Genomic DNA, 13,996 nt, shown 5'->3' with positions numbered 1-13,996 from the left:
GCCTATTTAATGGACGAGTACAATCACACATGCAATATTATTTAAGGACAATGTGACAGGAGTGCGGGAGGCTAATATAATATTTTAACTTTTATTCCAAAAAATAAAAGTTATAGTGGGTAAAAAAACATTCTATTAGTAATTTGTATTTTATTCTTAGAAATTTATGTTTTTGCCATGTCGAAATTCAAGTGATAGATACATTACAATCATTACCACACACAGAATCCTTTGTGGTGTACTTTAATAAAAAGCCAAACAAATCCACAATAAGATCATTTAATGCACTGGTAGATTTATAAGCTGTAACAGTACATCAGCTTTCTCAGTTATATCACATTCTTAGGCTTTTGTAACATATGGCAGGTAGAGTGGGAAAATTACACTGTAACGTAACCATAGCTTGTAATGTATCAGACACACAGCATTGTACACTTTCCTGCTAAATAGAATTTGGTAAGTTGCTAAATTTAAATGGGAGTTCCTCAGAAGAAGCACTAGGCAAACTCTTGATGGCGGGAGGTTCTTCAGACTCAAGAAACTCTGGACTTATGGTTTCCTCAGGTTCATTCTTTAAGCCAGTGCACGTGGGTGATTCCCTAGGTCCCTGATAGTAGGACCAGGATGTAGATGCAGATCCAATGGAGGAAAGGTTTGAGTCAGACAGGTTAGCTCTGAAGCTTTCACTGAAGGATGAAGATTCCATCATACTGGACATTTGTAGGTCAGTGGCGGAAGCGGGAGAGAGTCGTGGCTCATGAAGGTTGAGTTTTGACACTAGAGGTTTGCCCACAGTGACCCTTTGCTCTTCCAAGAGCTCTTCATCCAGATTAGCATACTTGTAGTGTAGACAGACAGTAAATGAGAGCTCTTTCTGTGAGGGGAAAAGCAAGTAAGATATGCTTATAATATACATTCCATATAAATAATAATAGATTAGATATATTATACTGTGCACATATTGCACAAAAATGAGCCACGATACCTTCAGCCTTTGCAGGGCACTAATACGAGTAAAGAGCCGAGGTTGTTCCAAAGGCTGTAGATCATCCAGGGTCAGTAGTAAGCTGCCAGCCTCGCGGAGACTCTCCTGATTGCTGTGCTTCAGGTCTACTTCGGGGCCCTGAAATGATATCAGTCGAAACTGAATACAGAACAATGCATCTTGGGCTATGTTTTTGACAATCTACAAAAGATACACAAGTTAAAGTGGGACATGAAAAGGTAATGAATCTTAATCACAGGCAAGCAATTAGCAAAACATCTCTATGTTATATTTTCTCAGGACTAACTCCATGAAGTATTTGCAGATCTACAAGAACGTCACTTTACCTCTGTAAAGTTTGAGAGCTGAGCAGAGCATGACTCAATGTCTTTAGGAGTCTCCAGTATCCGAGTGTAGATTATCATGATATTGGAGAACTCTGCAGCGAAACCGAGCTGTACCTTGACACCACACTCAAACTGAAGACAGCGGCTCTCTGGGATGACTGGAACCATTTACACAAAATCATTATGTTTCTACATTTTCTGCATTTTATCTACAGCCATTGTACTTTGCAAAAGGATATAAACTAAAGGGGTTTTATTATGAACAGGTCCCACCATGCGCGATGGCCCACTGTAAGTTCCGCGTTGACGCTGTGACTTTGCACGCTGGGGCCTGAATACTGTCCGTCAGGGCACGTCGCTCCGAGAGATTACTGCGCAGCTCCAGAGCCTGCCGGCCACGAGTGATTTCACACCTTCCCATGTCTGCAATGGACACAGACTCTGTACAACTGTGCGGTCACGCTTGACATTCAAGATTTGCATGTAGTAATTCTATCTGCTAGCCAGAGCAGTTCAAATGTAAGCATTTTCAAAAATGACCAAAAATATCAATTTGAGAGAAGTTTATGACATAGATATGGCTTAGAAATATTTACATATTCTGTAAAACATTTTCTTGTCTGAAAAGTAGTTCCAACAAAACACTGATACCGACAATGAATTGTGGATAACTAGGGAACATCTTTAACTCCAAACCTTCTGCTACTTTGTCAAGTATGACCGTGACCTTCTCTGGCTCCATCAGCCTCTTCTTAAGGAAGCGCATGAAGATTCCATTAGAAAGATCGTCTTTATTTACTTCAAATGCTTCGGCATCAACACACCTGGATCCAGAATGCGAAGATTGTAATCACAATTTCTGAGAGGCTGCTCACTGCAGAGCCATAGGTGGAACGTGGAGCCAGTGAGCAGTGAGCACAACTTGCAATTTCTGGACATCATTAAAATTACTTGTCATTGCATTGGACTCACGTTGCGTAGCCAAAAACTATGTTTGCGGTCACTCTCAAGGGGCCAGGTTGTGGAATGCTCTCATCGTTTGGGTTTCTGTATGAACAACACAACTTGCAGTCAGGTTAAGTACAATAATTCAGAACTAATGAATCACTAATGAATCAAACCACACCGTTTCCGACACATGTCTAATAGAAAGACGTTAAGTCCCGTCTGGCGCTCTTGCATGCGTTGCAACACGTCCTGCACCCAGAGACAGTGCTTGAAGGTATAAGAGGCTGGAGCATCTATGGGTACCATGAAACTGTTCCCATAGTTCTCATAGCCATGACCAGCAAAGTACAGCAGCCCTTGAAATGGAAAAGAGAGTTCAGATGATTCAGATATTTAATAAACAAACAATCAGGATGTTTAAGACTTTGTAAATTAGTGTAACATTCTACAGATACAGAAATTCAACTGATGCAACAAGGAACTAACCATAAACACCTCGATCCAACAGCAGCAGGAACTCAGTAACAGCACTATGCATCTCCTGCCAGTTGAGGTCCAGCAGAGAGACGACTTTAAAGTCTAACTGGCGTAGAAGGTTTGTCAACTCATGCACATCGGCCATTGGAGCTCTCAGCTGCCGGTGATGCAGGTAGTTCATATTCCCCATAAGCAGTGCTACCTTGTCAGTGGCTATAAATTCATGAAGCGACAAGAATGATATAGTAGATCCTATGAATACGAGAAATATCAAGAGTAATCTTCTTATCACTTACCGCAACAATCACCCATTTGCCTTGGACCCGCATCAGGAGTACCTGTAAAACATAAGGTGCATGTGAGTGACAAGAAAGATCAGTGGATGTGTTAAAATCATACAATTTAAAGATTCTTACCCACTTCAGATGTTTCCCATGAGACATCAGAAGAAGGACCAGGACCTGAGTGAAAATAGGCCATGCTATAAAGAAAAATCTTTGGTCGATTTATTTCATTTATATTTAATTGAATGATTATGGATCATGTTGTCTCAAGCGCCTTACCGATGTTTACTTGGACCTGATCACTCCACATTTCATGATAGAGGTTGTAAACCCTGCAAGTATATGTACCTCTGTCCGCTGTGGTTATGCATGGAATCTGTGGAAAAGCCCATGTAGATGCACAATTAAGTACACTGTACAGTTAATGAAATGTTAAGTAGCACCAAAATTTGGCATTACCCTTTGCATTTTCTAAAGAATTATTCTACACATTCAACTGTGAGACTTAAAATTCAACTTGATGAGTACCTTTAAGAAGCTCTTAGTACACGTTGGCATTGGCAGTTTGTTTAGATACCACTGGAACTGTGGAGGTGGGTTGGCCTGAGCAACACATTCGAGATAGAGAGTGTCTCCCTCCATCAACACTTGAGGCCTGGGTTGCTGAATTATATTCAACCCACTAGTTGAAGAAGGGAAGTAGCTACCACTGGGACCTGCAAATGATGCAGTTTATCAGTGTTGAAGGATCCTTCAAGTCTAAAGTAAGTTTTAAGCTGAAAATTTTCACATGCCTGCACTTGAGCCTCCAGACCTCAGTAGACGTACATGGGCCCAGTTGGAGAAGATGTACTTGTCCCCAGAACTTACACGGCAGATGTAGTGGCCCTGTTGAGCTGGACTTACAGGATTTAGCACCAGCTCTGGGCCACTGCCTCCTGGCACCTACCAAAAACGTAAAGAATAAGACTAAGGATAACATTTCATATCAGTAGGTTTAGTTAGAAAATTTAGTGCAGCAGACCTCATCTTTGCCCTTGAACCACTGGTAGGTGAGCTCCACAGGTCCAACTGCTCTGCAGCTCAGAACCACAGGACTCCCCTCTGGTACCCGCTGACTCTGTGGCTGCAGTGTGATGCCAATCTGCTCAATCACTACCCAAAAACACAAATAACACCTGGGTGATATGACCCATACCTTTGGGTTACTACCTCGAATTAGATTAGATCATCATGTTTTTCTATGTATATTTAGCTACCATGTGTAGTAAGAAATCCAACAGCCTCTCTATGCTCAATTTTCTTCAGGCACTGAAGCAAGAAAGCCAAAGTACACCCTCTATCTGCAAGGAGGGCAAGCAGGTATCGACCAGGACTGCCATGTGGACTTAGCACTTTGAGTGAGCAGTCAGTCAGCTCTTTGTCACTGCAAAAAAGTAGATTCTGTAATTGTGAATTGGTCATAAACATGCCCAATAACAGCTAGTTATTACACACAAATTAGCCTATAACAGACTTACCTATAGCAGAATTGTGGCTGCTCAGCCACTGCCTTTGCCAGCTGTTTCCAACCACATTCTAGATTGTCTAGCATGTAACCAAGTCTGTTTAGCGCTGCCTCATTCAGGGTTTCACCCAAATTCTTGTCCTCCATAATTTGATAAATGACTATCTGGGAAATTAATGACAAGAGGTTTATTTAAATTTATCATCAGAGAGGAACATTTTTCAAGATTCAGTTTTAAGTTATTCAATACAATGTTGGGGCATGAATATCATTTTTACTCTACGTATCAATGGGCTCATCTTTTCATTTTTCAGTAAAAATTTCAAAATAAACTATAAATAAACCTTCTAAACCAAATCTTTACAGAACTTTGTCCCAGTGAATGAATTTCCTAACAAATGTGTTGTTCCTGTAACACCAAACCCTACCACAAAAGGGGAAGATTTGAACAATGTTTAGCCTTTTAACCTACATAACAAACATCAAAACCAAATTAAAAAACTTACTCCATACTGTTAGTTTTTGGGGTGCTTAAAGTCCAAAAAATTCTAGGTGCATGGTGTAATTGTCCAAAATTCCCATTCTAAGACTGCAATTCTTGAAAAAAAACTTATATTGTATTATGCATAATAGCCTATTTAATTTTGAGTTGAGTAATTATGTTTTAAAAATATTACTCATATTTATATTTATATTACTAACTTTTGACCGCCAAATTAAGTTGGTATAATATAACCAATAATAGCCTAATAATAACCTTGAAACAAGTTAAAATCTTAAAATCTTTTTAGCTACTTGAGGTTATGTTGCTTGACATTCTTAAAGTAGGCCTAATTAAATCCAAATTTTGTAGACAATACTATAAAGGTTTTTAAAAATTATTGAATCAACATGAATATAAAGATTACATTTCTGCAATTTGGCACACGTGTTTTAATCTAGATTTTTAATCTCAAAAATCCTTATTTGTTATTATTCCAAATATTTCATTTTTAAAAAATCTAATTAACACAGTAATCTCAATCAACACAAGAAATCTCAATACGTCTCTTATCTAAACTTTATTCCTGTACGTAAATAAAACACTGAAAACCAACCAACATATAGGCTAGTAACGTGAAAATGCGGAACCGAATATTTTTCAATTTACAACAGTTGGCAGTGCTCCAAGAAATGTAATTTTAAATAATCAATCGTGAAGGTAATTAATTAAAACTTTTAGATCGCAATATCATTGCAACACATGATCAGAAAAACTCGATATAGATGATTGCTTTTAGCATTATATATAAGCTAGTAATATAATGTTCGATTTCATTTCATTAGAAAAAGAAATATGTAAAAATGAAAGTCTCTTAAATATGTAATCTTAACATGCAAACAAAAGTACATTTACCTGTTATACGGTAATTTAGACTCCAGGAAGTGAGTTTATCCCGGCTTCGTAAAATGTAGGTTTATCAAGTGACCGCAGCACAAATACTGATAATTCACTGTGTTCACTCTGATTTACCAATAAACAGTCAATCGGACTCTAACTATCCGTTTAACTTACTTTGAATCTAATTTAGTCGCAGACTAATCAGAATCCGCAAATCAGTATGGTAAACATCCGCATCAGTTCTGTCTTTTTCAGTCAGTAGTTCCTCTTTCTAACATGTATTTGCATGCACACCCCCACCACGCGCAGCAAGAGCTTTTTACTTTCACCTTCTCTCGACCTATAGCAGCAAGGCATCAAAGTCACTCCTGCTGAAGAAGAGGTGCAACCCTCAGACATAAACTCACATAAACTACATAGATAGATGGACGGACAGACAGACAGACAGACAGACAGACGGATAGATAGATGCAGACCATAACTAAAAAATATATCATAGAAAATAATTTTGTATAATTAAACATTTCCACAATTTTGTTGAAAAAGACACTTTTTGACATTTGTGCATTGATGGCATTATAATTTTATTTTTTCATGTGACTGAAATGAGATCAATAACACAACAACAACAATAGTTATACAAAAAATGACAACAAAACTAACAAAAATTCAACCACTTGATTCTCAGAAACAGGAGAACCAACACACCAGCAAAACTGGCAATGTCCGCTGTGCCTGCTAGGAAAGCAAAGGTTCATCCAGGCCTTGCTCTCAAAGATGCATGATTCTGTCCATAACCTCTACATCTTTTTGCCTTTATGCAGTTTATTATGTCTCCAAATATGCTCCTTCCTTAAAAGCTTACAGTATTCCCAACTGTCTGGTTCCAGTTCATTGAGTTTCTTGGGTGGGCCGAGGTCCAACTGAAATAGCCTGAAGGTATGGGACAACAAATTGCAACTTGAGTTACAAGCATGTTATTTTTCTAGCTAATTGGAGATGCAATAAATGCATTATAAAGCACAAAGTGAAATACAACTCATACCATTCTGGATACTCCTCCTTGGGTTTAATAAGAGGGTCCTCACCCTGTTTAAAGATGTTGACTCCAACTGCATGCGTGCAAAGTTTCACTGGATCCTTGCAGACTTCTGGACCCTTTAAAACTTCCTTTACCATTCCTTTACCTTTTCCTTTCATTACTAGAAGAGACAAAAATAACATTTTATTAAGAAAATATATATAAAAAATACGAATATAAATATAATAATATTATATAAAATAAAAAAAGACAAATGTTTTGAAAATTGGTCCTCCAAGGTCAGAAGTTAGCTAATGCTGACATGTAGGCCTATGGAGGGTACCTTACCTGGTTTCTTAGCATAACTACGGGACTGAATCAAAATAGTGTTCACAATAAGCTCGTTATAAGCATTCAGAACAGGCAAGTCTATCCTCTTCAAAGAATGTAGTATAATATGCGCCATTGTGCCTCCTCGGATCTTCCACCATGCTGTCTGAAGTGTACTACGTGAGACGTACTTCCGGATGAATCTGCAACACGCATGCGCGTTTTGTGTACAGTCTAGTCTAGAAACTTCACTGTTTCTAAATAGCTCTCTTCCAAACAGTATAAATAACATGCAGCGTAACATAACATAAACTACGACGGTGCAATAGGTAAAATAGTTAAAATTAAAACCAGATTATTAATCTAAACCTTTCACTCCTGTCCGGTAGACGGCAGTAAAACCGAGGAAAATTTATAAACACCACCGACCGTCGTCTTGTTTACGAAAGCTGGTCTGATACAGAAGCAAGCCAACATGTCGGAGTACAAGTCTGTCCAGAAAGGCACTTTAAAACTAAAAGGAGTCTCTATAGCAAGTAAAAAGTATGTTTTGGTGTATTTTCATGTTTTTCTAAATGTCAAAACATTTTAGCTCATATTTGTTGTGGGAAAATGTTGGCGTTGCCTGTCACGACAGCCGTTAGCTGTTATGCTAGCTTTGTGTTGATGTCTTTTCAGTATATAATATCAATGTTATTAGTTTGCATTATAACTTTTTTTTTTTTTCTATAGGAAAAAGAAGAAGGACAAGGAAAGGAAGAATTTAGAGGAGCAGGTTATGACCACTCAAAATGAAAAAGGAACTAAGAAAGTGTATGTTGACAAAAGGACGCCAGCACAGATTTCATTCGACAAAATACAAGAAAAAAGGGTATTTATAACATTTTATAACTGTCATCGATTGTTTTCATGCCATATACAGAATATTATGTATATTTTCTAAATATTTTGAATGCTAAGTAATAAAATGTAAATTTCACTTAATGAAATTGCTTTTACATTGGATTGTAAAATGATAGGCCTATTCATTGTTTCTTTACCACTTTTGTTTTTAGCAAATGGAAAGAATTTTGAAGAAGGCCTCTAAAACGCACAAGAGAAGAGTTGAGGTAAGCCTCAATGATGTTGATATTCATATTTTAAAGGGGTGGTTCATTGCGATTTCACTTTTTTAACTTTAGTTAGTGTGTAATGTTGCTGCTTGAGCATAAACAACATCTGCAAAGTTACAGGCAACGCTGAAAGTTAAAAGCAAACGGAGATATTGTCTTTTAAAGTTATGGCAGTTTAATGCCTACAAAAACGACCGATTTGAACTACTACAAGCTTCTTCCTGGGTTGGTGACATCATAAACCCTGCAATTAACATAAACACTGCCCCCGGGAACACGCAACAAAGTGGGCAAGGCCATGTCGCGTGCATACAGGTCTTCTTTCTAGGGACGCTGGACTTCGGGAACAATGTATTGGCCAACAATCGGTATCGGCCGATAAAAGCTATTATCACTATCGGCCATCGGCCGATTGTTTAAAAACTGCCGATGGTCAGGGCCGATTATATCCTGTCAATCAAAAGGGTGCGGAAAAACGTGTTCAGACTGCAACTCATACGTGCTGTGTGTGAAGATCACTCTTGTGTTGAATTTCTTCTTCTTTTTGGCGGTTGGCAAACCAGCTTTTGCGTTGAATTTTAACGCATTAACAGTTTAAAAATAGTGACGCTAAAGCAGGCTCTTTTTGACCCTATGAATCGCCCGTAGTTCAAGCCAGGGTTGCCAGGTCTGCGTTTTTATTTTTTGCTACATCAAATATTATTTGTAGCACCTCCCGTCCAATAATCACAAAAGGCTTTGTGCTTGTTACTTCTGATAAGAATAAAAGTTTCAGTTTTCAAATTCTGTCCATTTTATCATGAAATTCAAACAATAAATGCCGTTTTGACGCTCTTAAATGTGATGTCAGTTCAGGCGGCAGCTCGGAGCACGAGTCTTTTCTTCCTCTTCGATACAAGTTATATCTCGAAAAACATGCATGAATATCAAAGGTATGTTGAAAGATATAGCTTAGTACAACTTACCAGAATGCATCACGTCTCATGTAATCACTTTATTTGTGCTTCAACCACGGAAATACGTCAATAAAACAGCTGGTGAACAATGTCACATCATGTCAAATTTACCTCAGGAATGTTTTCCAATGTTCACAGTTCCTTAGCTATATATATATAACACTTGAGAGGAGGAGCCTATTTACTGTTAATTACGTTTGTGTAAATTTGCCATGAAGACAACAAGTGCTTATGAAAACTACCTTAAGTGATACTAAGTTTTATACAAACATTTCAGTTTTTATTTGAGTGTAATTATTATATCTGAAAATAAACAGCAGCTGAATATAAAACTTCTGTTGTTAATTGTAACCTCTAACATTGTAGTGTACCAAATGAGAGGGTTCCCTGTATAGTTTGCAACATTATTTGGATTTTTTTTCCTTAAGGAAAACCAAACTATCGGTATCGGCCGATATGATTCTGAATAATCGGCTATCGGTATCTGCAGAGAAATTTAGTATCGGTGCACCTCTATTTAAAATTTAATTCTGTTCCTGATAATTATAATGCTAAATTAGCTGTCTGTGCTGCACATTTTACGGAAGACAGCTTCCAGAATCTACATGAGTTCAATGCTGGATTTGCACAAAGGCTATTACTGAAAGATGGAGCAGTTACCACTTTAAAAGCAGAAGCTGCTGTTTATAGGCCCCAACCTGTAAGTGTTTTATTGTTTTACAAAGTTATATAGTTTCTGGGATGTAAACAAAGACCAACGCGGTTTGGCTTCGCTAGCCAGTTAGATAAATTCTATTTCATACTTCTCCAACAAACGCCTACAAACACCAACAAACTTCTATGTAATCACACCAGCGAACTTCTGTTGGTGTTTGTTGGCGTTTCTGTTATCAGTGTACAGCATTGTTTCATTACGGCTTTTATGTGTTTACCCACATGCTCGTCCATGTTATAAATTAAACATACCTTTACAAAAATGCTAGTACTCAGTCATGTATTCAGCTACAGTAAAGCTTTAATCAGAACACTATGGGGCAACAGTAACATTTACAAGTGACAGCATATCTAAACACTTTGACACAAATACAAACAAAAATACTTAACATTCATAAACGTCCATTAAAATTAATAACGTTTCTTTATTGTGTTACAGGATTTCAACAGACACCTGGACTCATTGACAGAGCATTACGACATTCCCAAAGTCAGCTGGACAAAATAAATGTTGATAGCTTTTCAGCTAGATGCTTTCAGAGCAGAATCGTCTGCCGTGATGCTTTTTTTTTTTTTCTAACAATGAGTACTGCAAAAAATCGAGCTTTTTTTTTTTTTTTTTTTTTTTTTTAAATATATAAATGTGTTGCTGTTATACTCTTAGGAAGTTCAATTTTCAGACCACTGTATGTTGAAAGTTTGATTTCACCCCTACCTTTCTGTAGTAAGGTCCATATGTCTGCCTGCAGTGAATATTATATTATGTCACTTTTGGTTAAACTATTTGAAAAAACTCTTTACCTAGCATATAAGTACAGTATGTTATTTTGCATCAATTGCATGCTGTGATTAGTAATAGTTGTTGGTTTAAGAGTGACTCCGCTGAGAACAGTGGATTTTACACTATTACTTGTTTTACATTGCATAGGCACAGCTTTAACTTTTTTATGACTCAAACTTGTGGATGACATTTTTTTTTTTTTTTTTTTCACAAGACATTCATTTTGTATTCATTAAATGTCTCAGATTGGCCAATCAGAGTTGTGTAATAATTTCAAATAAAGACTTATTAGTTTAATGAAGACTATAAAACAATTTTTTTCCTTTTAATAAAAATATTTCGCACATCTAAATTGCATTAAACAATACATCCTGAGCCCAAGTCTAACTTGCCTGTAAACGAAGACAATGTTGTGCAAAGTGCAACTTGAGTTCATATATAATACACTATCACCCAGTTTCACAGACAAGGCTTAAGCTTGGGCCAGACTAAAGTGCATGTTTGAGCTGTTTCAATTGTAGGCAACTTGTACTGACATCTTAAAATATGTCACTGCCATTGTTTTGTCTCCAGATGTACACCAGTAATGTATTTTTTTTTTTTCTAAGGCACATTTATAAAAGCTACTTACATGTCCTAATTGAATTTAGGCCTAATCCTGGCTTAATCTAAGCTCTACTGTGAAACCGGGCCTATAAACCTTAGTCAGGGTAGTGCCATATTTAATTTTTGACGAATCACGAATGAAAACGAGAATGCAGTGTGGTCAGTGGATTGTACTGTTGTTTAACAACAATCCGATTGTTCATCTGCAGAAACGTTTTTAGAAAAAAAAAAAAGGCTGAAACAGTTTTAAAAGTTGTGAAAATTACGCGATCTAGACCTTTTATACAGTGCGTGCCATTGTAAAGACTGAACGTCTATCCCTCAGCCTCGTTTTCATCTGTGTTAAATTCAATATGGCGTCTAACCTGACACAAAGATCTATATCTGTAGAATTTATATTAACGTTGTTGCCGTTATTTAATTTCATAAATGCTTTTGTAATAATTATAATGTAACTTGATGTACAATCAAAGTATAATGGCACAGAAAACCAAATGCTGTTTGTTACATGGCCCAAAAGCCACGTTGCAATACAGACCACTTCCAGCAGAAGGCGCTCTTGGTTTAGTTGTGACTGAACAAACGAACAAAAAAAAATCACTCACGTATTGACATTTCAAAAGTGTCTTCATGTGGCAGGAAAAGGTGAGACTTGTGAAATCTAAAGTTTATTTTATACGAATATAAAATATGTGGCATATAAAATATGATCTTTATCCAGAGCAACTTACGTATGTTCAATATAAACTATTTTTTTATTTTTTTGTATATGCGTTCCAGAGTCGAACCTTGACCTTGGCGTTGCTAGCCATTCCAGTAGCCCATCTCAGCCAGTCGAGCAGGTAGGCTAAACCATAAATTAACACACAAAAAGCTTCGAAAGAGCCTCACATTATGTATTGTAATTATTGTTTAACCTAATTAGTAAGTTTGACATTCTGATTATTTTAGATAGGCTACTCAGCTTGTCAAATATTTGTCTTGCATGTCTACTCAGCACAGGTTATTGCTGTTTAATGGCTCTTTAATGTATCATAATAAGCGGCTAAATAATCTGCCACATTGCAAAATAACTCTCATTCATGTTAGTTAAATATTTGTTTGATGCTTTGGACACGTCATGCTGATCTGTGATTATACCCTGTGATGCAGCTTTGATACTCAGTTTATGAGGGTGTAATTAACAAGGTGATTATGTGGTTTTCCGTGTTTTATGTTTGTTCATCCCGTGTGTGTTCAGAGAACATGTGCACGCACACAAGTGGCCTGGCCCCTGTAATTAAAGGCACAATACGTAAGATTTTTGGATTCAAATATCCAGAAACCACTAGAACAGTGTTGTATATTTTGTTGATTTGTGTACTTACATTTTCCAAGATGTTTTAAGAATGTTTAAATCCAGAGAAATAATCAATTTTAACCAGGACACAGAACATGCGCCACCTATCAGTGACGTCACACCTGTGTTACCCTTGATTTACCCTTGGTTTTATTTTGTAGAAACCATGGAAACACAAAAGACGCTTTAATATATATATATTTTATAACACCATTTTCAACACACTCAAATGTATCTAATATGATAAAACAGCGCTGCGTTACCCCACATACGCTTGACTGGAGGAAGCGGAAGCGGTGACTGCGACATAATAAGAGTTCCACTGCTCTCGAGGCGTGCATCACGTTCTTCTCTCATTAGCAATCTCTCCAGCGGCCTCGTTCAGCTCCAACAGCACTCGGCCCCGCTCTGCTTCATACTACAGTAACCTTAATAATATCTCATACATGAACATGGTTTCTGCCCGAGTCCCTTCCCGATTCTTTTCCACCGGCTGTGAGGTGAAGAGGACATCTCCCATGATTCCGCCCTCAATCTTGGCATCATCAAGCTACACCTCTAGTGGCAAAAATTTACATAGTGTGCCTTTAAAGCATATGGCTTGTGACATGAGGTTCCATTCACTGTATATGACACCTAATGGATTAGGGTGTATAGTTTAATTTTTTTTTTTATCTAAAGAATAAAATGAAGCCCGAATTGTGAATAAATATATTAGATATTACGTCAGATCAAGTTCACTAGAAACTAAAAGAAATGGCATGTTGACAAATCCTTAATCACTGGAAAATTATAGAAAAAGAAATGTCACTGTTACCAAGATTAATTATTTTTGTGAGAGTATTTACATTCTATCTCATTTTTTTCAAATAGTATTAATATATAAAAAAGTAAATATCATTATAGTTGTAAATATACTACTACTGTATGTATATATACTATATAATAACATATATATATATATATACACACACACTATATAATAACATACATATATATATATATATATATATATATAAAAATGAGTATATATTAGTGTATATATTATATTTTCATTCGGGTTGAGGTCTGGACTTTGACTGGGCCATTGAAAACCTTGATTCTTTTCTTTTTCAGATATTCTGTTGTAGATTTTCTGGTGTGCCTGTAATCATTGTCCTGTTGCATGGCCCAATTTTGGCCAAGCTTTAGCTGTTGAATGGATGGCC

General features: G+C 36.9%; 3 protein-coding genes across 5 annotated transcripts; 1 reads left to right on the top strand and 2 right to left on the bottom strand.

Moving 5' to 3' along the window:
* Window positions 1-227: 227 nt before the first annotated feature.
* On the bottom strand, window positions 228-6,207 carry malt2 (MALT paracaspase 2). Of its 3 annotated transcripts, XM_051908319.1 has the most exons (17): window positions 5,945-6,207; window positions 4,562-4,713; window positions 4,301-4,467; window positions 4,066-4,196; window positions 3,836-3,986; window positions 3,570-3,757; window positions 3,321-3,417; window positions 3,174-3,218; window positions 3,054-3,095; window positions 2,767-2,970; window positions 2,459-2,636; window positions 2,305-2,379; window positions 2,029-2,156; window positions 1,606-1,755; window positions 1,333-1,490; window positions 986-1,123; window positions 228-874 (listed from the first exon to the last, which is right to left on the bottom strand). In XM_051908319.1, exons 2-17 carry the CDS (start codon window positions 4,693-4,695, stop codon window positions 443-445), a joined length of 2,418 nt encoding a protein of 805 aa, XP_051764279.1. In that variant the 5' UTR covers window positions 4,696-4,713; window positions 5,945-6,207; the 3' UTR covers window positions 228-442. The 3 variants fall into 3 exon arrangements, with proteins under 3 accessions (XP_051764279.1, XP_051764281.1, XP_051764280.1); XM_051908321.1 differs by lacking the exons at window positions 4,562-4,713; window positions 5,945-6,207 and having other exon boundaries at window positions 4,066-4,219; window positions 4,301-4,316; XM_051908320.1 differs by lacking the exons at window positions 3,570-3,757; window positions 3,836-3,986; window positions 4,066-4,196; ... (1 more) ...; window positions 4,562-4,713; window positions 5,945-6,207 and having other exon boundaries at window positions 3,174-3,238.
* Window positions 6,208-6,488: 281 nt separating this feature from the next.
* On the bottom strand, window positions 6,489-7,584 carry mrpl54 (mitochondrial ribosomal protein L54). The gene is made up of 3 exons (XM_051910482.1): window positions 7,299-7,584; window positions 6,975-7,131; window positions 6,489-6,862 (listed from the first exon to the last, which is right to left on the bottom strand). The coding sequence occupies exons 1-3, from the start codon at window positions 7,582-7,584 to the stop codon at window positions 6,730-6,732; spliced, it is 576 nt and encodes a 191-aa protein (XP_051766442.1). The 3' UTR covers window positions 6,489-6,729.
* On the top strand, window positions 7,576-11,140 carry fam32a (family with sequence similarity 32 member A). The gene is made up of 4 exons (XM_051910483.1): window positions 7,576-7,823; window positions 8,013-8,151; window positions 8,336-8,389; window positions 10,502-11,140. The coding sequence occupies exons 1-4, from the start codon at window positions 7,756-7,758 to the stop codon at window positions 10,568-10,570; spliced, it is 330 nt and encodes a 109-aa protein (XP_051766443.1). The 5' UTR covers window positions 7,576-7,755; the 3' UTR covers window positions 10,571-11,140.
* Window positions 11,141-13,996: the final 2,856 nt, after the last annotated feature.

Source organism: Ctenopharyngodon idella, chromosome 10 (genome assembly GCF_019924925.1).
Source record: "Ctenopharyngodon idella isolate HZGC_01 chromosome 10, HZGC01, whole genome shotgun sequence".
In the NCBI taxonomy this organism is placed as follows: Eukaryota; Metazoa; Chordata; class Actinopteri; order Cypriniformes; family Xenocyprididae; genus Ctenopharyngodon; species Ctenopharyngodon idella.
The sequence above is the reverse complement of the archived record's forward strand: the minus strand, read 5'-3'. Positions and strand labels throughout refer to the sequence as shown.